We start from the raw sequence: 24,790 nt of genomic DNA, 5'->3' as shown, positions 1-24,790 counted from the left end.
TTGTCTTATAAATTATATACCTTCTGACATCATGGCTGAACAGATACCGATCAATGATGCGAATATGAAACCAGCAAACGAATACAATGACAACTGATAAATTATTCACATTTATTAGCAAGCTTTACATAAACAATTGACATAATAATATAAATTATTAAATTATTAAAGGCCATTAACACTAATAATAACGGAATAGATTTGACTCCAATTATTATAGTTATAAAACAAGCAAAAAACAGCATTCTGAGTATGTTGTATGTTTAGAGATAACAATATATTGGAGCTGTATGTTCACATTCACTATAAAAACCAAAACCGCCACTGAACCCGACAATTTCATAGGAAAAAGGACCTCACACACACTCTCTTTCTCTCTCTGGACTGTCAGAAAACAACTTACACACGCATTCGTCTTGCTAAGCAAATAAAAAAAAGTCAATATAAATTAGATCCCTTTAGAAGTTAATTTAAGTTAATGGTAAACAGGTTTATGTACGCTCCACATGACAGCTGCACCATATTTGATCCAGGCAGACAGAAGCACCGAGCAGATGAACAGAGCGGTCAGACCTCTAGATATGATATTTGTACAGTATCATTTAAATGCATTCACATCTGAGGGGTGCAGTGTGTGTGTGTGTGTGTGTGTGTGTCAGGCAGCATCACTGGTCTTTCTCATGCATCTGTTGTTGCATCTTTTCCAGCATCTCCTGCATCCTCTTCAGCTGAACAAACAAAACACAGTCAGAAACATGTCATTGCAACTTTAAACTCAAATGCACAATAGCAATATTAGCATGCTTTTTTATTATCCTCATTACCCTGATGGTAACACTTTACTTGAAGGGCTGTGCATAAGACTGACACGACACCTTCATAACCACGAACTATAGCACATATCTCTGTGATGCTTTAAAGAGGACCTATTACGCCCTTTTACAAAGTCTTGATGTTGTTTTCGGGGCTCTACTAGATAACTATATTCTTATATTGTTGACTTCGGGACTCAAACAGCAACATTACACACTAAAGAAAGTAGAAAATATTTTTAAAAAAGCATAATAGGATATGCCCTTTTTATACCTCTTCATCCTTCATCTTTATGAGTCTCTCGGTCTCTCCGTCTGGTGTTGGCAGAGGCAGGATGGGTAGCGGACTATCCGTACGGTTATCCTGTGCAAGTTTACTGAAACACACACACACACACACACAAGTCTCATATTAACTCCATCTAGGCTGAAAAGAAAAGCATCAGAGCCTCAGAGCCAGTGTTTTGCTTCCCTATTATATTAATTATATTATATTATATTATATAGAGCCAGACCGATATATCGGCCAGCCGATATTATCGGCCGATTTTAGGCAATTTCCATAATATCGGTATCGGAAGTTATAAATGGATAAATGAATATTTAAAAAATAAAATAAAAATAGACGAAACACGCATTAATCATCTCTCCTTGGCCTGTTATATTGAAAATGTATGTTTTACAATTTGCAGTATGATGTTATCTATTGCTAAATTATGGCTCATCATAGACTAGCTAACCACAAAGCAAGCTAATGCCACTATCATCAGTGGAAGACCGCTAACGTTAACACTAATGAGCTTGGAAACCACAATGAACTTTTTCTGCCTAAATAAAGTAATGATTACTGTATTTATAACTAGCATATCTCTAGTTACAGTCCCTGCATTGTAAAATGTAAGTTATACTTGCGAGGAGTGAACATTTAGACTTGGAGAAAAACTATCAAACGTATCTTGTGCAGAAAAGTTAGCTTTTCTTTTACACGTGTGTGAAATCCAACAATATTTAATTAAAAAAATAAATATCGGCCGATATATATCGGAATATCGGATTTTAAAACCCAAAAATATTTGTATCGGTATCGGCCTTCAAAATCCTTTATCGGTCGGGCTCTAATATTATATTATATTATATTATATCCCCATTACATTGACATGAATCAGTCTGTGAATGTTACACACACCTGGTCATCTCCTGGATGCAGTTGGCTCTGTAGTTTTCGTAGTGCACGTCGCACGTCACGTCTTTCAGGTCGTGCATGTGAGAGCGAATCAGCATGTTTCTCAGTTTCACAAAGTCACAGTGAGACTGATTCTCCACTGAACAAAACACACAAAGAGTTCATGAACACAAACACTTCTGAAACATAGTTTTACACATGCTGATTCTCATTTACAGGTTTGAAAGTGTGTATTGAAAACCAGCATTACACACCATTCCTCTTGGGTTTTATGCAAAAAAAAAAATTATATTATATGGCGTTTACAAATACATTTATGGATTTAGCTGCTTTCATCCGAAGCGATTTACAACAGAAGAACTGAGTGGGTCACAGAGCCAACAATACATTTTTGAGACACATGAAATATTGATTCATGCACAGACAAGCACTAAAAGGCCTGAAAAAACTGCATGTATATGTGAGCTTAAACTGTAAAAAATATAAAAAAAATTGCATATTTCATCACTGGAAAATGTGTCAAAACACAGACTGAAACAGATTTGAGAAGATGACTGCGGATTTGCAGTTTCAATCTGACATTTTTCGCCAGAAGTGGGCATTAATTAAAAATTTACTGGAAATAAATAGACTTGATATATGTTAATTTATGAATAATGCAGACAGTGTACTGGTATGCGGTGTATTCTTTGAAGTGCTGTCAAGGGCTTGTGTATTTTCTTTTTTTTTTTCTTTTTTTAAAAGTTTTTATTTTATTTTATATTTTTTTATTTTATTTTTCTCTGTATAAGAAAAGTTCAATAAAAACATAGTTAAAAAAATAAATAAAAATGATTGCACTATTGCATTCCCACAATTGCCACAAGGGGTGCTATATCTGCGTTTGTGTATTTACTGTATAAGAATACAGACCTTCCACGATACCCCAGGGGTAAAGACGACCTCTGACCCTCTGACCTCTGGCCTCCACCACTGCATTACTGCCAATGACAGCAAAGGGAGTGCACTCCTACAGCACACACACACACACACACACACATAGATCATTCAATGTTCATTACATAAGACCTGGTATTCTCTTATATCTCAATCAATACACCTTTTGCATTAAAGTAAAAGTAAAAAGACCATAATATGGGTAAAATCAGTCAAAATGGATTCAAATTCATTCAAATCATTTTGCAAAAAAATGATATTTAGGAGATGAGACTTATGAGATGTGTTTCCCAGACCTTCAGCTCTTTGTCCATCTGTTTGAACTCCTCCTCTTCATCAGAGTCACACTCAGGAAACTGATACACTTTAATCCCGAAGCGCTCGATCTCGTCTCGAACCTGCAGGAAAACGAGCATCACATCTCGTTAACAACTAGCTTGAATCGGATGCGTTTGGTCAAGTATAAACTAATTGATTAAATCAGGAGCACCATTCAGAGGACATCAGATCAGATCGGGTCCACTCACCCTGTCCTTGAGTTTTTTCACCTCGTTCGGCGTGAGACAGTCGGCTTTAGAGATCAGAGGAATGATGTTCACTTTCTCATGTAGAGCCTTCATGAACTCCACGTCCACCGGCCGCAAACTAAACCATAAAAGCAACAATGAGTCTAAGTATACGATGCATATTATATCTATATGCATCATATTCCACAACCACCCCAAATCCATCTCTATTTCTATTGACTTCTATTATGTATTAAATACCAGCGGTGGATTAAGAACACAAATGAAGTATTTGAGTAAAAGTACAGACACTTCCAGTAAAAGTATTCATACTCATTTGAGTAAAAGTACAAAAGTAATTGATTTTTAATGTGATCTGATCGATGAATCATGTTTTTTATTTATTCAAGCCAGTACTAGTCATTAGTCCACAAATATGTATTGATCTGTAACTTTTTATCTTCATTGCAAAACGTACACCTTTTTACTTATTATAAACGTGTAGCTCACAAATCACTGACAGTCACGACAGAAAATACGATTTTCATTTACAATAATCAATACTAAAATTCGGCATTAGTAACTTTTCACGTTAATTGTCACCGGAATTGAAAAGTAAGACTTTTAAGCAACGTTGAATAGTACTGTATGTCAAAAATACACCATCAAAAATGTCTCGCTCGAGAATTAAATTAAATATGAATTCATAAATTCACATCTGAGAGTCCGTGGCAGGTTTACTAACTTGTATGAACAATATGAACTAATATTGATAAGGTGCTTCATCTGTATGTAATCTTAAAATAAGCTTGATTTTTTTTTAGTATAATTAAATAAATGAATACTTGGAGACAATTTACTATCAATTGACAGATATCTTTTTATTGTTTAAAGGGATACTCCACTTTTTTTGGAAATAGGCTCATTTTACCACTCCCCCAGAGTTAAACAGTTGGGTTTTACCGTTATCGAGTGCATTCAGCCGATTTTATGATATTTAGAAGAATATCAGTAACCAGACAGTTTCTGGTCTCATTGACTTCCATAGTAGGAAAAAAATATACTATGGAAGTCAATGTCAATATCAAAAAATCGGCTGAATGCACTCGATAACGGTAAAACCCAACTGTTTAACTCTGGGAGAGTGGTAAAATGAGCCTATTTCCAAAAAAAGTGGAGCATCCCTTTAAATTGTTTTGTATATCGATATCATTTTGTATTGATTTGGAGTAATAAGGAGGAATATGTGAAGAGTTCAGATGCAAAAGCCTCTAAGTGCCATTTGAAATTTTCTTCTAAAATGACAATTTTTATCAAGCTTGTATATTTAAGTTCAGTAATTTCACTCAAATGGCAATGAAGATTACCTATTAATTGTCATTTAAGTGAAATTACTGAACTTAAATATACAAGCTTGATAAAAATTGTCATTTTAGAAGAAAATTTCAAATGGCATTTAGAGGCTTTTGCATCTGAACTCTTCATGTGCTAATTGCACATTTTGCACTCAAAGACAAACAAATTGTAAAGAATGGCATTAATATACGCTACAAACGGGCACAATGGACCATCTTGTATTATTATGCAAATGTGGAGAAGGATGCATGTGAACTTGACCCATATATGACAGGCCCGCTCCCACACTCATATAAAGGGTGTTTTCGCACCCGTGTCCGAACGGTGGTATGAAGTACAGGCAGCAGTGCACTCTGTTGTCTAGGATGTTCTTTCTGTTCAGTCCGCTCTCATCTCTGAAGTACTGCTCAAACTGCTGGTCGATGTAGTCTGTGATGGGCTTCCAACTGCAGACACAGATAGACACACACTCTTCACATCAGAACTGAATACAATAACAGATTAGGACAAATTTATTTTCAACCGAACCCTATCGTTTAGCTTAAAAACGTTTTTAAGTTGATATTTCAGCACATTTAGGTTCACTCATCTCTGATGCCGGTTAATATCAGCAATAAACAGTTGTGATAGTATTATCTTCCCTATTGTGATGTATATCCGAGTGAAACTGCTTCTAAAACAAGAACAAATGTAGGGTGTGTATGTAGACCAGGACTAATATATATTAGGGCTGTCAAGCAATTAATCGCGATTAATCGCATCCAAAATAAAAGTTTGTGTTTACATAATATATGTGGGTGCACTGTATATAATTATTATATATATATATATACACACACATGCTTGTATATATTTAAGAACAATTTTCATGTATATAGATTTATATATAATTTATATTATATTTAAATTTAAATATTTTATATATAAATATTTTTTTTCTTAAATATGCATGCATGTGTGTGTATTTATGTATATACAAAATAATTATACACAGTACACCCACATATATTACGTAAACACAAACTCTTATTTTGTAAAAAAATAAACTCTTATTTTTATATATTTATTGGTCCGGACCAAACGAACCAAGCGAACTGAACTATAAGTGTGAACACAACACATCCTAAAACACTTTTTGTTTTCATAAAATGCTGTATTGAGAAATAAAGCATCCAAGACCATAATTATCTGTTTCGTAATTTAGTTGTCATGTGATGCTGAATTCTCACCATTCATTATTATTGACGGCATCTCCAAACCCCGGCGTGTCCACAATAGTGAGTTTGAGTTTGACTCCTTTCTCCTCAATGTCCACCGTGTGTTTGGTGATCTCAACTGTCTGATTAATACGCTCTGTCACAGGAAACAAACAATACAGCATAAAAACCTGACAAAAACGATTGAGAGATATACAAGTCTCTTCTGCTCAGCAAGGCTGCATTTATTTGATAAGAAAATACAGAAAAAAAAACTGTAATATTGTGAAATATTATTACCATTTAATTTGAATATGTTAAAATTATTAATATTTTTTTCCCCTGTGATCAAAGCTGAATTTTCAGCATCATTACTCCAGTCTTCAGTGTCACATGACCTTTCAGAAATCACTTTAATATGATGATTTGCTGCTCAAGAAACATTTCTCATTAGTTTCTAGGCTGAAAACAGTTTAAAACTTTTAGTTTGGTGAATAAAAAGTCCAAAAGAATAGCATTTATTTAAATATAATAAATATAATATAGTCTTTACTGTCACTTTTAATCAATTAAATGCATTCTTGCTGAATAAAAGTATTCTTTTATTTGGGGAAAAAAATCTTACTGACCTTAAACTTTTCAACAGTAGTGTATATTGTATGCTTAATATAAACAAAAAGGATTTTTTTTTTTGGTGTACTGTTCCTTTAAGACAATTCTTACCTTCTGCATTTAGTAATTTCCTGTCTTTATAGAGATCTGTGAGGAAGAGGCTGTTAACTAGAGTAGACTTGCCCAATCCAGATTCCCCTAAAACACACACACATTGTTCTTGTTATTGACAAAGTTGAGCATGAAGTCAGTGTCACATGCTATAACGATGATCTCAGACATACCTGCCACCATGAGGGTGAAGTCGAAGCCCTTCTTCACCGACTTCCTGTGGACCTGATTAGGAAGCGTGGCAAAGCCGACATACTGCTTGTCCTGAAAGCCAAAAATGAACAATCTGTATTATTTCTCCTGGAAGAAAGAAAGTCATACATGTTTTGAATGATTATTTTGGGTGGACTGTCCCTTTAAGAGAGAGCTTCTGTGAATCGTCAGACTGGCACAAAAATAGCAGAGCATGAAAATGCCAGTAGTGTTGAGACTCCTGCAGATCTACCAACTGTGCCGGAAACTGCTCAGCATTCATAACCGCTCAAACAGACACTAATATTACTGACGGTTATGCGCTGAATGAAAGAAAAATCACGATCAATCCTGACAGCAGAACCAGCTTAGTGTTCAGGCCAAACACACACACATAAGCCATATTTACATAAGCTGAAAAAGTCTTTTTAACACACTCAAACTTGGGCCAAACACAACTCATCTGACTGCCAGAGCATCTCACAGCCCGTCATGTGTGTTTCCGCAGACCATCGTCCTAGAAAAGAGAAACCCTGCCGAATCTCACCCCACATGCACAGTGTGTGTGAGAGAAGATGTGTGTGGAATTCAATGACATTGAGTACAAACAATGAGATTTTTGAAGCAAAACTATGCTGTTCTTAAAGTGTCCTGAAGGATTTTTAGCATGCTGGTATGAGGCTGTTTGGGGTTTCAGGGTGGTTGCTAGGGTGTTGCTGAGGTATTCTAAAAGTGGTTGCTAGGGTGTTGCTGAGGTATTCTAAAAGTGGTTGCTAGGGTTTTGCTGAGGTATTCTAACAGTGGTTGCTAGGGTGTTCCTGAGGTATTCTAAAAGTGGTCGCTAAGGTGTTGCTGAGGTATTCTAAAAGTAGTTGTTAGGGTGTTGCTGAGGTATTCTAAAAGTGGTTGCTAGGGTGTTGCTGAGGTATTCTAAAGTGGTGTCAAAGGTGTTGCTGAGGTATTCTAAAAGTGGTTGCTAAGGTGTTGCTGAGGTATTCTAAAAGTGGTTGTTAGGGTGTTGCTGAGGTATTCTAAAAGTGGTTGTTAGGGTGTTGCTGAGGTATTCTAAAAGTGGTTGCTAAGGTGTTGCTGAGGTATTCTAAAAGTGGTTGTTAGGGTGTTGCTGAGGTATTCTAAAAGTGGTTGCTAAGGTGTTGCTGAGGTATTCTAAAAGTGGTTGTTAGGGTGTTGCTGAGGTATTCTAAAAGTGGTTGTTAGGGTGTTGCTGAGGTATTCTAAAAGTGGTTGTTAGGGTGTTGCTGAGGTATTCTAAAAGTGGTTGCTAAGGTGTTGCTGAGGTATTCTAAAGTGGTTTCAAAGGTGTTGCTGAGGTATTCTAAAAGTGGTTGCTAGGGTTTTGCTGAGGTATTCTAACAGTGGTTGCTAGGGTGTTGCTGAGGTATTCTAAAAATGGTTGTTAGGGACGGGTGTTGCTGAGGTATTCTAAAAGTGTTTGCTAGTTACACACGAAAGATTAATTGTTAGGGTTAATAATATTCAGGCTTGATACTCAGAGGTTTGTTCAAATCTTTAACAGAATAAGAATTCAAAGCACCAAAATGTGTATAATATCATGCATGCACTGCAAAAAAAAAAATATATATATATATATATATATATATATATATATATATTTTTTTTTTTTTTTTTTTTTTCCTGAAATTAAAATCTATGTTTGTCTTAGTTTTCAGCATAAATTTCTTAACATAAAAATACAAAAAAATATATACTGTGTCTTATTTTCTGAAAAATGCCTCAAAAATAAGTGAATTTATGCTAAATTCTGGGTTTGCCAATCTGGCTCAGAAAAATAAACTTAATTCAAAAATGAAAACAAGATTATTTTTCTGACCCAACTGGCAGATATTGTTCTTGTTTATAACATAAACTCACTTAATTTTAAATCATTTTTCAGTACACAAAACTTAATATCTTGAAGTTTTGCTTCTCAAGAAAACATGTCTTCGTTTAAGAATGCTTAAATACTTATACTGTAAAACAAGACAAAATACTCAGTAAGAAAATCTTTTTTTAAGTGTGTGATGTCAAAATATTTACAATAACACTTATTAATAAACTAAATGGAAGCATATTCATTTGCGGCTTTTCTCATATAGTCTCATATATATATATATATATATATATATAAAGATGCAACTAAATATGCTTCCATTTAGTTAACTAGTTAACTATATATATATATATATATATATATATATATACATATGAAATTTACAATACATATAAAGACCGAACCTTCTGTCGAGTGGTTCTGGTTCGGGGACACAGAAGTTTCTCCACCAGTTTCTCCTGCAGCATCATGTTGTCCATCCTGAACCAGACGCCTCAGAAATGTGTACCGTCCGTCTTTAAACCAGCGTGATCTCTCTCTCTCTCTCTGACTCTCAGTTTACCACTCTCTTCCTCTATAAACAATCTCTGCTTTCCTTTTCCTTGATTGCTGTCTGTGTCTTGCCCATGGCACATCCCAGCATGCCGTGTTCAGACAGGCAGACAGAGGAATCCCCACATGACTGAATGAAAGACTGACAAAAGAAGGTAGTGAGTGCGAGAGAGTGAGTGAGTAAGAGAAACGAAAAGACGTAAAGGGGGGAAAAAAGCATGGAAGCAATTTTAGACAGGAAAGGGGGGCAGGAATAAAAACACTCATTCATTTAGCCTTTCATTCCTCCCCCACTTTTTTTCCATAGACGGCTCTGAGGTGTAGGGATTTCTATGTGTGTGTGTGTGTGTGTGTGAGGGAGCAAGACACATTTAGTAAGATGGCAGCCACACCCTTCCCACCAGACCTTGCCAGACTTGCACACACACACACAGCTTTTCTACAGACTACAGCACAGCAGAGTGACCTCTACTGTAGTATTACTTACAAATGCTATGAGGATGCATATTTTTGCCTGTATAAAATATATATATACTGTTCAAAAGTTTGGTGTTTGTAAAACATTTGTTGAATGAATGAATGAAATTAATACTTTTATACATCAAGGATGCATTAAATTGATTGAAAGTTACAGTAAAGACATGTATACTGTTACGAAAGTTTTGAATAAATGCTGTTCTTTTGAACTTTCTATTCATCAAAGAATCCTGAAAAATAATGCATCAAGGTTTTCCACAAAAATATGAAGCAGCATGACTGTTTTTAACACTGATATAATAATCAGAAATGTTTCTTTGAGCAGAAAATCATCATATTAGAGTGATTTCTGAAGGATCGTGTGACACTGAAGACTGGAGTAATGATGCTGAAAATTATTTTTGATCATATTAACTGTAAATTGTAATAATATTATACAGTATTACTGTTTTTACTCTATTTTTGATCAAATAATGATTGGATTAAATGTATAAATTCAAAGCTTAATTACTGAACGCATCAAAAAAACGTATCAATGTCCGATGTGCTTATCGATGATTCTGTGAATGTGTGTGATTGAATCTTTAACCCTAAAACCGTATTCTGGACAAATGTGGGCAAAATAGTTTTGATTTATTTTTAAAAAATACTTCCCTTGATCTGAGCGGTACAAGACTTGGCTACTTTTCCTAAGTTTGCCTCCTGAACACACACAATTTATTTTTGACTCAATTCTACAATGTTAAGTGGGTGAAAAAAAAACTCCTTAATCTTGTATTTGGGTCAAAAATGGGCACCCATAGAAATGAATGGGAAAAACTGTAATTTAGAGCATACTAAAATAAGCCACCGGGTGACAGAAAAGTCACTTCATCTTTAGGTTTTAGCCCTAAGAACTTATTGGAATGATATTTTAATGCAGTTAAAAAAAAATAATAAAAAATAAAACATAAAAATAAGCATAATTTACATAGAAAATATGGTACTTTTTGAAGTAAATAAATTCAAAAATACCCCCAAAATAAAAATAAAAAACACCATAAATGGATATACAAAACTTTATCCAAGACAGTGATATAACATTTATATTAAATAAAAATTAGGATCACACCTGAGTCCTCTGTGCCCACATTTGTCCACAATTACAAAGTGAATACGGTTTGAGGGCTACATTGGCTGAGTGAAATGGGATTAATACTAAAGGTTTGAGGCCATTTAGATCACTAAATCTAATCTGAGCAATAGTAATATAGTGATATCTGAGCAAACACCACTAATACACATCTTGATATTAAGCATGATTTGCCCTATAATAGTGTTGGTGGGGGTGCTGGTCATGCATATAGATGATCAGTGTGCTGGTGGGGGGTCCAAAGGGGGTCTTTTGAATAGAGCAGAACAGATGTCTTTGAGTGATACAATAGCCCTGGTTCCCCCACCCTACAGAGAACAACACCCTCTCACTGTCCAGCTGCCATCCCTCAGTGCCACCTGACACAATCCAATATCTCTATTGTTTTAAACCAGTGTTGTCTGAGGAACTCTGATACGATCAGTGTATTAAAATGGAGGAAACAGCTTTCATTTAACCCTCTGGTGCAGTCAAAAATGATCGAATTATTTCAAACTAATTTATTTTTGTTTATAATATTTTTTATTTCAATATTTTGTATTTTTTAGGAGATTTTATGGTGCTAAGTTATATCTATGGAATAGTTATAGTTATTTATTACCTGTTGATCACTTTTTGAGCATAGAGCTGAAGATGAAATTTCCAACTTAAAATGTTGTGAAACTTGAATGCAGATTGCATAAAAATACTATTTTAAATTTTATATGAAATATATATTTTCCAAAGCATGTTTTACTCAAAAACTGTGAGAAAATCCAAACCAAAAAATCCAATCCAAATCCAAAGATTTTGTTTGGGTGCAGTACTAAACGTGATAAAATTCGTCCTCCATTCGTTTCCAATGCATTCATTTTTGACTGCGAACAATACAAGCGTGACTATTTTTTTCAGCACCATTTAACCCTTTACATGATTTAAATCTTTTTAAAACAATAATCTTGTAAAAAAAACGGTAAACTACTGGCAGCTGTGGTTGCCAGCATCATACCGTAAAAATATGGTGTATTACTGTTTTTGTGTTTGAGCATAAAGCTGTTAAATTAAAGCTTTAGACTCTAGCTGACAATATGATATTTAGCTGTTAATTTTGAAAACAGTAACACAACGTATTTTTACGGTATGATGCTGGCAACCACAGCTGCCAGTAGTTTACCATTTTTACAGGATTATTTTTTACAGTGTTGTGTGTGTGTTCAAATAGCAAGTGCCAAAACCTTTACCAAGTTTCGTACCATTCTGATGAAGAAAAATACCTTAGCAACTGCATAGCGACACCCTGGCAACCACCCAAAACACCCTAACAATTGCATAGCAACACACTAAAAACAACCACAACTGCAGCAATAGTGAAATGTACTGCAATTGCATTGAAATGCACACAAAGCAATTAGAAAAATACCTTAGGAACTGCACAGCGACACCCTGGCAACCACCCAGAACACCCTAACAATTGCATAGCAACACACTAAAAAAACACAACTGCAGCAATAGTAAAGTGTACTGCAATTGCACTGAAATGCACACAAAGCAATTAGAAAAATATCTTAGAAACTGCATAGCGACACCCTGGCAACCACCCAGAACACCCTAACAATTGCATAGCAACACACTAAAACCAACCACAACTGCAGCAATAGTAAAGTGTACTGCAATTGCATTGCAATGCAAACAAAGCAATTAGAGAAATACCTTAGCAACTGCATAGCGACACCCTGGCAACCACTCAGAACACCCTAACAATTGCATAGCAACACACTAAAACCAACCACAACTGCAGCAATAGTAAAGTGTACTGCAATTGCACTGAAATGCACACAAAGCAATTAGAAAAATACCTTAGCAACTGCACAGCGACACCCTGGCAACCACTCAGAACACCCTAGCAACCACATAATAAAGCACAGAACGGCATTCCGAATACTTTAGCAACTGTATAGCGATGCCCAGCCAACCCTGCAGTTAAAATGCAAAATAACATTTCTAATTCTAATTGAAATAGAGACATCCTGCTCATCTCCTTCCTGCTGCTCAGTGATATTTAAGAGTGAGGTGGGACCAATGATGTCATGTGAGCTGTCTCATGTTACACTGCATGTGGGTTTGGAACATGCTGATGATGTCATAATGATGGGAAGGGAGGAGAGACGCCTGAAGGAAGAGAAGTGAATGAACACGAGACTTTCAGCGCTGACTAAACATCCTCGGGGCTCTACGGCAGCTGCACTGGGTCAAGCACAAACAGACCATGTCAGCTTTATTGGTTCAGGCATGACATGTGTTTAAATGGTTCAACACACATTATCCAGGGTAACTTACAGTACACTTATGCTCAGAGTGATGCTCAGAGGAAAAATGGTGATAGTTGTGGGGTTTAAACTGACAACTTCCCACAGCACTTTAGGGAGCACTGGTTTAGATCGGTTTTTGAAAGTCTCTTCTGCTCACCAATGCTGCATTTATTTGATCTAAAATACAGTAAAACAGAAATATTTTGAGATATTATTACAATTTAGATTAACTGTTGAATATATTGTAAATGTTATCCAAGCTATGGACTACTGTTGTCAGTGATATAAGTATTTGAAATGAGCATAATTTAATGTCTAGTGACAAATCAGGGAAAATTTATGACTAATTGAAATACATTTCTGGCATACAGGTCTAATCCAAATAGAGGTGAACTAAAACTTTTTCTTGAGCATGTACTGAACGCTCTGTCCTCTCTCGTACTGTAAATCCTGAGATGGACGTTTCTCGTCGTGGCATTTGAACAGCTACAGAGGCCATTTGACTTCATGATCAAAAGAAACTTCAATTCTGCCATCTGTCACGCCGTATGCAGCTGCGCACTTCACTGACAGACATCTCGTTCTATAGAAACACACACACACACACACACTGCTTTATTTTAATGCAGTGACCTTTTCAGAGATAAATAAGACAAGTCTGAAATGGCAGCCAGCCTTCCACACCATTAAGCTATTAAGCTTCAATGCAGAGAGAGAGAGAGAGAGAGAGTAAGAGAGATCTTGAGGCATTGACAGAATGTGTGTGTGTGGGTGTTTGCTGTTGCATTTTGCTTTTGCGTAGGATGATGAGTTTTCTAGGAACTGCACTTGTGTGTTCATGGTTCAAGTGCTGGAAGCCGTGTGAAATCGCTAACAGCTTCTGTACATACATATAGGAAAATAGAAAGAATTAATCTTTTAACAGATGCTAAATTCAAGTCCACAATTATCATGGAGATCAAATCAGCAAATTGCAACCAGCAACGTGTTACTTGCCTTCAGGGTTTACCACTAAACCATATACTATTATACTCGTAAAGTAAAAAAACTAGGGCTGTGCAAAAGTCAATTGCGATTAATCGCATCCAAAATAAAAGTCTGTGTTTACATTATATATTTGTGTGTGCTGTATATAATTATTTTGTATATATAAATACATGCATGTATATATTTAAGAATTATTTGCGCTTAAATTCTGTATATATTTATAAATAGATAATCTATATTATATAAATATAAATATTTTATATATGAATAACACATTTTCTTAAATATATACATGCATGTGTGTGTATTTATATATACAAAATAATTATATACAGCACACACAAATATATTATGTAAACACAGACTTTTATTTTGGATGTGATTAATCGCAATTAATTTTTGCACGGCCCTAAAAAAAACTAAACAAATTTTTAGTTTTTTTTTCCCCAGTTTCCCCCCATTTTCCCAGTTCCTCCATTTAAAAAAAGACCTTTACGTTAGCACAAAAAAAAAATTACGCATACTACACATCTTTCATGCAGAGTTTGAATGTTCATATAACATTTTTTAAATGTTGCGACTTGTTTCGGAACGTTCAGAGAACATTCAAGTTTCAAAATGAACATTCCATAATGTTTGAAGAATGATACAATGTAACGTTCGCTTAACATATGCAAAAATCTGAGGTGTTGAGGAATTTTGTTGAAAACAAAATTCTTGTTATGTTGCTTGTGCAAACTGTTTAATTATTTAACTGTTGCTTGTGCTGTATAATTATATACAGCACACACAAATATATTATGTAAACACAGACTTTTATTTTGGATGTGATTAATCGCAATTAATTTTTGCACGGCCCTAAAAAAAACTAAACAAAGTTTTTTTTTCCCCAGTTTCCTCCCATTTTCCCAGTTCCTCCATTTAAAAAAAGACCTTTACGTTAGCACAAAAAAAAATTACGCATTCTACACATCTTTCATGCAGAGTTTGAATGTTCATATAACATTTTTTAAATGTTGCGACTTGTTTCGGAACGTTCAGAGAACATTCAAATTTCAAAATGAACATTCCATAATGTTTGAAGAATGATACAATGTAACGTTCGCTTAACATATGCAAAAATCTGAGGTGTTGAGGAATTTTGTTGAAAACAAAATTCTTGTTATGTTGCTTGTGCAAACTGTTTTTTTTTTTAGGATTCTTCGATGAATAGGCATATCAAAAGACAGCATTTATTAGAAATTGAAATATTCTGTAACATTATGAGTGTCTTTATTGTCACTTTTGGTCAATCCAATGCATCATTGCTGAATAAAAGTAATTTCTTTAAAAGAAAGTAATCTAAAAAAAAAAAAAGTACAAAAACTGTCCCTGGGAGGCAGTTACACTTTTGTACCTAAAGGGTGCATATTGGTACCTTAATGGTACATATTAACACCTAAATTGTGCATATTAGCACCTAAAATGTACATATTACCACCTAAAATGGACAAAAGTTTACCTTTTGAAAAGGTACAGCACCAGTGACAGCTTTTGTACCTTTTTTTCTGAGTGTGACCCCAAACTTTTGAACAGCAGTGTATGCATTTCAAATATAGGGGCGAAATGGATCAGAAATATTGATCTCATACCACCACCTGACACTAGCAAAATTAAATAGCAAATCGGATTGCAACGTGGACTAAAGGTTCCCATCCCGACTGTTTAAATGATCAACATGACAACCCATTTTATGGGTGAACAAGGTCTGAAACCACAATGCACATCAACACACCAACAGATATACACTCTTTCACTCAAACATCTAGAGCTCAGCACCCTCAGCCTCCAGCTCCTGTAACCATGACAACACCTCCAGAGAGGAGAAGCACTATCATCCTCATATCAACGACTCAGAACAGCCAACACACATCAGATTTCCTGATCAGGAGAAGAATGCAAGAGATATGCGTTATTATAATCCTGAAGGAATGACGTGCGTCAGTCGAGGGATTGTGACAGCGACAGCACAGTCTGAGGAAACGCTCGCGTGAACACATAAGAAAGCAGCAATAGCCTATGTATAAAACACTGTCAGATTGAGATTGGCCGTCGTATGATTTTGTCACGCGGTTTAACTTGTGTGGAAACGACGGCGGTTTGTACCATGAATTGGTAGGAACTGTGAAAACTGCGCGGTGTGGTAAAGTTGCTTGTTTCTCACCTCACTGTCCTCTGAAGCGGCGGCAGCAGGTCGGATGAGGGAAGCAGGTGCGCGAGGATGAAGATGCACATGCAGGAAGAGAGAAATAGTCATCATTTCATCCACTCACTCACAATAAAAAAAGAGTAAAAACAGTCCCCGTGTCTGTGTCATTACCGGATTTCATTAGCCTGCTCTTATATCTGATGTTGGTGCTCATGTTTCGGCCTGTCTCGCTCTCTGCAGTTCTGCTGGGCTCGGCTTCGGTCTGTCTCGAGCTCGGAACCTCAGGGGTGGAGGGGCGTGTCCAGCGCATGCGAAACCCCGCCCGTACATACGTCATTCATAGAAACCTATTACAGAATACTACAGCTGTGCCTATAGGGCGTTCCTCTTTTTCTTGCTGAATTTTTTCATTTCATTTCAGAGTGAATCTATTTTTTTTTTTTTTGATGTATGCAAATCCAGGATATTTACTTATTTTTATTTTTGCTGTTGTTGTTATTGTTCATTGAAAGAGATACAACCACGCTCATATCCCTGCTCATACATGTATTTACTGCATAAGTTCTGCAATAAAAAAATAAATAATAAAAATACTACAGCTGCACCGGTCTTCCTCTTTTTTTTGCTGAATTTTTCATTCCTTTTCAGAGTAATTTTACTTTATATATATATATATATATATATATATATATATATATATATATATATATATAAATAATAATAATAAAAAACTTCAGCTGCGCCTTATGACGAGATCTTTCATGGACCATAAATGTTCATTTTTTTCCTACTTTTGTTTGCTATTGGATTCTTACATTGTGCTTGTTACTTTGAATTTAAAAAGATTAAATCAAATTGGTGCAATAAAATATTCAGAATTAATTAATATCATTAAAATATAAAAATCTTTTCATCAAATCAATTATATTAAATCTAGTTAAAAGTACTTAAATAAATAATATTTAAGTCTTTTATTTAATAATTCACTTTATCAATTGAGCATTTTAAATTTAACTGTTTGTTTAGTTAAAAAAAAAAAAAACAAGCATGTGCCAAACATTCTTTTTAAAATAAATATCAGGATAAGCACGAAATTTGCAGCATCAATTAAACTTTTTTTTTTTTTTTTACTTTTGAGTATGAAGAGAAATGAATGATATTCATACAAATACACAAACCATTTCTGAGACCTCAAACATTCATGCTTGCAAAACAAATGACTCAGAAAGTTATTTATTTCTCAATAAAGCAAGTACAAAAAGGAAGATGTAAAACAGGGAAGTAAGCGTTACCGTACCGCACAACTGTTATTTCTTTAAAAAGGCCTAAACAGGAGATAACCAAGTCAAAATAACTGGGCTGAACCACAAAATAAAATCAGTGTGTTTACTGCAGACATCAATAATTAGCAGATAACTCACTACAATGCTCTCACATGTCTGACGGTGCGTTTTAAAACATCGAACATACAGTAAAATGTACCAGCTGGTAAACAAAATATATAAAGTCCACTGCAGTAGATGCTATTGTTTAAACTTAGTAAATAAAGTAAAAAAAGCAATAAAACTGATAGAAAACCCCACACCATGAGAATATAAGTATAAAAGTAGAGAAAGGCTACAAATGTGTGCATTTAAGTGGAGTTTTAAGGCATTTCTGTGAATCAAAATACAGCTGTCCACAATAAACATGTCTTTATCCTCATTTTAGTACCATTACTAAATTCCCACTTTCTAAACACGAAAGGTGAACTTTGTGCAATTTTTCCTTTTAAAAAGATACTGATCAGATATTGCATTATTGACCAAATGCAACATGATGTCAAGAGATTGTCCAATTGTAGTTTTTTCATGATACAATCTGGCAATTGTAGCTTTTATGTGCTTCCAATTGGACTTCAGCTTGTATTCCTGTAGCGTCCACTAGAGGGAAACCCTGACCAGTGCACAGCTTGACTTGACAAATAGAGATTTAAATGCATTTAAAAGGAAAATAATCGATGATATCAGTTATTATGATACTTTTCGTGATGAAATTTGACATACATCTCAGTCAGTTTCTCCATCAAGAACGTAGTGACCGCTTTTTTGAACACAATGTCTGTGAATGCATCACGATTATGAACCTGTCCATTTGATAAAACTGTAAACTTGACCAGGTACAACACCCTCTTATTTGATCCTATCTATCCATAAGCACTCTATAAAGTATCGACGAGGTTATCTGGTAAACGTATGCCAGTCTAACGCATGGAAAACATGACTGGGACAAGCCAAGCAGCTTAAAAAGAGTGTTTTGGCACAGAAAAACGCTGAGCTGACCACAAACCCTGATCAATATACAGATGCTGAACACTGTCAGTAAAACCATGATATAAATTATTAACAGCATCTAACCTGATTGGACAAAGACTGATTAAATCACATCATAAATGACCGTTGGTTTCAGTGTCGAGGTTATTCAAATGGGCGGAGCTGCGATAGTGATTGGTTACATTAATTAGGCATCATTAACATTATGTTCCGACAATCTGATAAACATGAGGGATAAGAGAAAATAGTGTTTAGAAAAGGGTAGGATAAATGCACCCTCAAGTCAGATGGCACTTCCTGTTCCCACAACATACATACAAACAGACACACACACACACACACACTTAGTCATCCCCCGGTTTCATCTTCATCTGAGCTTGCATCTGAGCGATCATCTGCTGCATGCGCCTCAGCTGCAAAAGAAGAAAAAGCTGATAATATGTATATTAAACATATATAAACAAATTAATAATTAATAAAATAATTAATAAGTAGAAAAGTTTCCTGAGCAAATCATCATATTAAGAGTGATTTCTGAAGGATCATGTGACACTGAAGACTGGAGTAATGATGCTGAAAATTCAGCTTTAATCACAGGGGGGGGGAAAAATTTATTTAACATATTCAAATAGAAAATGGATTTTTTTTTCAATTAAAAACAGTAATTTTGTGAAATATTACTACACTGTATTTTTATCAAATAAATGCAGCCTTGCACATCTCTTATATCACAGGGATAAATTACATTTTACAATATTTTCAAATAGAAAACTGTTATTTTAAATTGTAATAATATAATTTCACAATATTACTGGTTTTACTGTATTTTTCCCCACATAAATACACCACCGTGAGTAGAAGAGACTTCTTTCAAAAACATTAAAACAGTAAAACAGTGTGTGTCTGTGTCACTAAAATATAACATTTAATCTGGTGCAATAGAGAAAATTATTTCCAGCTAAATTTCCAATCAGAAGTGTGTGTTTGTGTATTTTCTAGGGATGCACCGATATGAACATTTTGGCCGATACCGATAACCGATAATTCTTTATTTTTGAAAGCCAATAACCGATATATTAGTTTATAAATATAAATCCAAATTTGTGTATAATTTGAGAGCCTGATAACAAAAACAAAAGCCTCATCAGTAAAAGCCACGTCCCAAACATGTTCTTATAATAATTTTATGTAACCGATATGACATACTGAACCATATTTTCCTTTTTTAAAGTGATTCCAATCATATTTCAAGCAATTCAAAGCCATTCTGTTGAACAGTACAGTACGCATATGAAGAGTCTCAGCTGAAGGAGATAATACACTATTTATCGGCTTTAATATATCAGACAAATTCTTCTATTGGGCCGATAATGATAACATTTAAAATAAACCGATATCGGTCGATACCGATAAGGTGGCTGATATATCGTGCATCCCTAATATTTTACTTTTTTAAAGTGATTCCCATCATATTTCAAGCAATTCAAAGCCATTGTGTTGAACAGTACAGTATGCATATGAAGAGTCTCAGCTGAAGGAGATAATACACTATTATCGGCTTTAATATATCAGACAAGTTCTTCTATTGGGCCGATAATGATAACATTTAAAATAAACCGATATCGGCCGATACCGATATGGTGGCCGATATATCGTGCATCACTAGTATTTTCACAGTTTACTGCACAACATCTAACATTGTTACACCTCATGTAGACTGACACGTACACATAAACACAATAAACACCAGTGGTGACTATAGATGTTCTTTAGTCATTTTAGTTAAAGTTTTAAACATGAATATTTTTATTCTTACACAAACACATCACTTCACTTCAGATATTAACCTCCGCAGAGCCGTGTCGAGCACTTTTATCGTGACTTTCAATGTCAAACAGCCATTCACTCTCATTATAAAGCTTATTATGTCCACAGACAAGGTAGAGTATGTTGTATGATGTATTGCGACATCAGAAACGAAGACTACGGTACACAAGTCAAATTTGTAGTTTTCTTATGCCTCATTAGAACTACATAAATGCGACCCGATCTGGCAATCTTACATTATAGCAGATATAGGACCGCAAAGCGAATCCAGAAGTGCCTTTCACCCCTGTTACGACTTAATGAACCACTGATTTTGGAAAGATTATTTTAATACACAAACACACACACACTTTACATTGTAAGTGTACATACTCTATGTTCAGTACTGCAGGAAGTGGATCTCATTTCCTGTGCAGACATGCATGTTTATAAACTGCACTGATTGCATCCGCACCTGACCGGAATATACATTCCCATAGGCCAGAGTATCGCAAACAAATCACGCACGATATGTATGGTTTCACAATATTACTGTTTTTACATCAGCCTCGGTGAGCAGAAGAGACTTTTTTTCAAAATCATTACAAAATCTTAATATATAGTGATTATTACAGTATGTTTGAACCGATTGTGAAAATGATATGCATATGTGACTTACCTCAGCCTCCTTCTCCAAGAGGATCTGGTCTTTGTCCATCACATCTTCCTCAGCATCCCTGCTGGATCACATGGTTTCAGAACAAATATACACCAAACATCACTCAAATCCCTTGCAAAACACTGAGCAAAAGTATAAATATTAGAGCCCGACCGATAAAGGATTTTGAAAGCCAATACCGATACAAATATTTTTGGGTTTTAAAAATCCGATATATCGGCCGATATTTTTTTTTTTATTAAATATTTTTGATTTCACAGCAAACTTTTCTGCACAAAATACGTTTGATACTTTTTCTCTATGTCTAAATGTTCACTCCTCGCAAGTATAACTTACATTTTACAATGCAGAGACTGTAACTAGAGATATGCGAGTTATAAATACAGTAATCATTACTTTATTTAGGCAGAAAAAGTTCATTGTGGTTTCCAAGCTCATTAATGTTAACGTTAGCGGTCTTTTTTTATTGGATTTTTTATTAAATGTAATTTCCAGGCGAAACGCTGTTGTTTTCGTAATAATTAGTTTCTGTAATAAATCAGAATCCGGTTTATTTCCAGGTTTTCACATACGAGGAGTTTACGTATATTGGTATATTGGTGCTTAACCGTACACATAAACATAAATAAAGAACTAGTAAATAGTTCAAAAGTACATGTCTACAAAAAATATACTGCAGATTTGACTATGATTTGATGTTTCTCACGCAACCTCCGTGTCCTAAAATCCCACAATGCCTTGCGTTTCTGGGATCCGCTGACGTCACGATCCTATTCTCTATACTATTAATGTGAGAATTGCTACAGTGTTGGTGTGGGGCTATTTTGAGCCTTGTTAGTGGTAATAACAAGCGATTTTTATTTGTCATTACTCTATGCCCTATATACTAGCGTTATAGGCTAAACTGTTTTTAGAGATAAAACTATTTACATTCGGCAATCATGAAAACAAATCTCAGATAACGGTTGACTAGGTAACAATGTGTAATTAGACCAAAGGTTCATTTTGTGCCGGAGTTGTCCTTTAAGTTAAGCCCGTTTCACTGACAGCTTGCAATTTGTTCTTATGTATTTGTTGTGCTTAGCATTGAGAAAAAAAATAATAATTTAATACTATAAAATCTGGAGACATTAAATTAAGTATATACAGCCCTATTAACCATGGAAATGTGCAAACTCCGTTCACGCGTAGTGGGGATCAGTAGGGTCAGTCATACTCTTATTTTTTAGGATTTGGACAAAATTAAAACCAATTTGATGGAAAATCGCTTCAGAAATATTTAAGTTTTGCACTATTTCTATTTTACCAATCAAATAAGCAAGTGTGCGATGGATTGAGTAATGTTTGATCATCAGGTCTCAACTGTAAAATGTCTTACTCTTTCAATTGAGCTGTTATGAACTTAAAAAAAGGTAAAATAACAGTGATTAACAAGGATAACGGCACTTTATGACCCCTTGGCACTTTGTGATGGTGTTGATTTGCCTTACCTGCCAGCTCGCTTTAGTCTCTCCGAACGGAAGTTCTCATAATGGAGATCTTGAGTGACCTCCTGCAGGTCCTGCATGTGAGTTCTACACACACACATACACACATTAGAGATTTATGTCAGCAGAGGGCGCTGCAGAACAAATGTAGACATCAAGCCAACAGTCACCCAAATTGTCTTATAAGATCTCACAGGACATATTTCCTCCAAAATCAAAGAAATTATATTTTTGCATAAAAAAATTAGACCCTATTTTACCACCAATCAAGTTTTTTTTTCATGGAGACATATTTGTAACAATTATGAATCAAATTTCACCTCAATTTTACAATAATGTAGTGCAAAATAACCCTTGACTAATTTATTTAATTACCTAACTTATTTGTACATCATTGTGGTGTTCGTTGTTCTACCTTTCATTTTCTATGCCGATTTAAATATATTTCTTTTTCAGTATTAGTTTACAATGATTAATGCCTCATTTGTTAACATGAGCAATATATATATATTTTTAAGCAATCATTAATTTTTGTAAATGTTCTTTTTTGTTAAATTTTAGTTTACAGTGCATTAACAAATGTTGACAAATACAACTTATAAACGTAGAAATTACCAAGATTTACCAAGATTAATAAATGTTCTCATTGTTCGTCGTTAGTTAATGTTTTATAATATAGTTAACGAAAGTCAAGAAATAAAACCTTATCATAAAGTGTTACTCATTAATCACAAAGTGAATCACCATTTAGAATAAATAAATCATACAGATGCATTACATGTAAAGAGAATTTGGAGTGGAAATCTGTCGAAAATGGTAAAAAAATTGGCTTAATTTTCTTCATGCAATTTTTTTTTTTTTACTTTTGGAATGAATTTTTTTGTACGAATCACCCTGTCCTTATCTTATTTTAAAGTGTTTTTGCAAACGCTCTATTGTTAAGTAAGCCATGTGTGAAAAGTTTCATTTACATCAAGGAGTCTCAAAGGTACGGCAAAGAAAACATTCTGTTGGACTCTAAGGTTCAGAGGGTGGAAATGGTTATGTAAACATGTTCACCTTTTCAGTTTTTACTATTACGTCTCTCATATTTAGGAGGTTAAGACCCCTCGACGTGTGTGTGTGTGTGTGTGTGTGTGTACTCACACCAGCATAGTGCGCAGCTTGAGGAAATCATTGTGCTCGGGGTTTTCCACCTCCACCACCCCCCACGGGTACAAGCGTCCACGGATCTTCTTCCCCTTCACCTCTATCAGCTGGTTGGAGCCGATGACAGCAAACGGGATACTGGCCTGCACACAAACACACTCGTTCAACTTCAGTCAAAGCCTTTGGGAGGTCGGGCAGTGTTACAGAGGTGATAATGAACTTGAAAACTTTGACCTCTGACCTTTAGGACACGCGTCTGTTCCTTGAATTCTTCGTCTTCGTCCGAATCAGCGTCGGGAAGCTGGTAGATCCGGATTCCTTGCTCACTGATCTCATCCAAAATCTGCACGAAATAAAAACTTTTAAAGCTATAAACCTATACGTTCAGAGGTCTGTGGACCAAGGGCAATTCAATTAGCTGAAGTATAAGTATAAGAAGTACAACTATATGTCTATACTTTTTATATATATATATATAAAATACATTTTAAGTTTATTTATAAGCTAAAAACCTTTACGTTCAGACCCTGTGTAATTGAATCAGCTGAATTATAAGTACACTTGTAAATTTAAAATTAAGTAGTTATTTTATATATAACTATATATAACTATATATATATATATATATATATAACTATATATATATATATATATAAAACTATATATATATATATATATATATATATATATTGTTACTTTCAAATATTAATTCAATAAATACATAATAATACATTCCTAATTTATATACATTTATCATAATTATACTTGTAAATAAATCATTAAGTAAAAATAATTAGGTTTAAATAATTATTTACATTTACAATTATTAAGTTAAAATAAATTATTAATAAAAAAAAAAATATGATATACATTTATACACACACGTGGCTTTCTGGCAAGGACAAAAAATGCATTAAAAAGTCTTCACCAGGACCTGTGGGGTCAATTGTGTAAAGATGGGTTCACCTCAACCTTGA

The 24,790-nt window shown here is 34.7% G+C and overlaps 2 protein-coding genes across 5 annotated transcripts in view; both read right to left on the bottom strand.

Moving 5' to 3' along the window:
• Positions 1-97: 97 nt before the first annotated feature.
• Positions 98-16,732, bottom strand: septin5a (septin 5a). Of its 3 annotated transcripts, XM_039674683.2 has the most exons (12): positions 16,552-16,732; positions 16,396-16,406; positions 6,886-6,976; positions 6,713-6,799; positions 6,023-6,146; positions 5,105-5,239; positions 3,459-3,576; positions 3,228-3,329; positions 2,908-3,004; positions 1,999-2,134; positions 1,087-1,189; positions 98-728 (listed from the first exon to the last, which is right to left on the bottom strand). In XM_039674683.2, the coding sequence occupies exons 1-12, from the start codon at positions 16,715-16,717 to the stop codon at positions 666-668; spliced, it is 1,233 nt and encodes a 410-aa protein (XP_039530617.1). In that variant the 5' UTR covers positions 16,718-16,732; the 3' UTR covers positions 98-665. The 3 variants fall into 3 exon arrangements, with proteins under 3 accessions (XP_039530617.1, XP_039530636.1, XP_039530625.1); XM_039674702.2 differs by lacking the exons at positions 16,396-16,406; positions 16,552-16,732 and adding an exon at positions 16,338-16,358; XM_039674691.2 differs by lacking the exons at positions 16,396-16,406; positions 16,552-16,732 and adding an exon at positions 9,161-9,482.
• Positions 16,733-17,597: 865 nt separating this feature from the next.
• The window catches only part of LOC120481212 (septin-2), a 42,469-nt gene continuing 35,276 nt past the window's right edge, over positions 17,598-24,790 (bottom strand). Inside the window, exons 8-12 of one of the 2 annotated variants that reach the window (XM_039674717.2) lie at positions 24,055-24,156; positions 23,811-23,956; positions 22,668-22,751; positions 21,178-21,238; positions 17,598-19,105 (exon numbers count right to left, since the gene is read on the bottom strand). In XM_039674717.2, coding sequence (XP_039530651.1) covers positions 19,037-19,105; positions 21,178-21,238; positions 22,668-22,751; positions 23,811-23,956; positions 24,055-24,156 — 462 coding nt within the window. In that variant the 3' untranslated portion in view covers positions 17,598-19,036. The remainder of the gene's footprint in view (positions 19,106-21,177; positions 21,239-22,667; positions 22,752-23,810; positions 23,957-24,054; positions 24,157-24,790) is intronic. The other variant, XM_039674725.2, reaches the window with a different exon arrangement.

Source organism: Pimephales promelas, chromosome 14 (genome assembly GCF_988280905.1).
Source record: "Pimephales promelas chromosome 14, fPimPro1.hap1.1, whole genome shotgun sequence".
In the NCBI taxonomy this organism is placed as follows: Eukaryota; Metazoa; Chordata; class Actinopteri; order Cypriniformes; family Leuciscidae; genus Pimephales; species Pimephales promelas.
The sequence above is the reverse complement of the archived record's forward strand: the minus strand, read 5'-3'. Positions and strand labels throughout refer to the sequence as shown.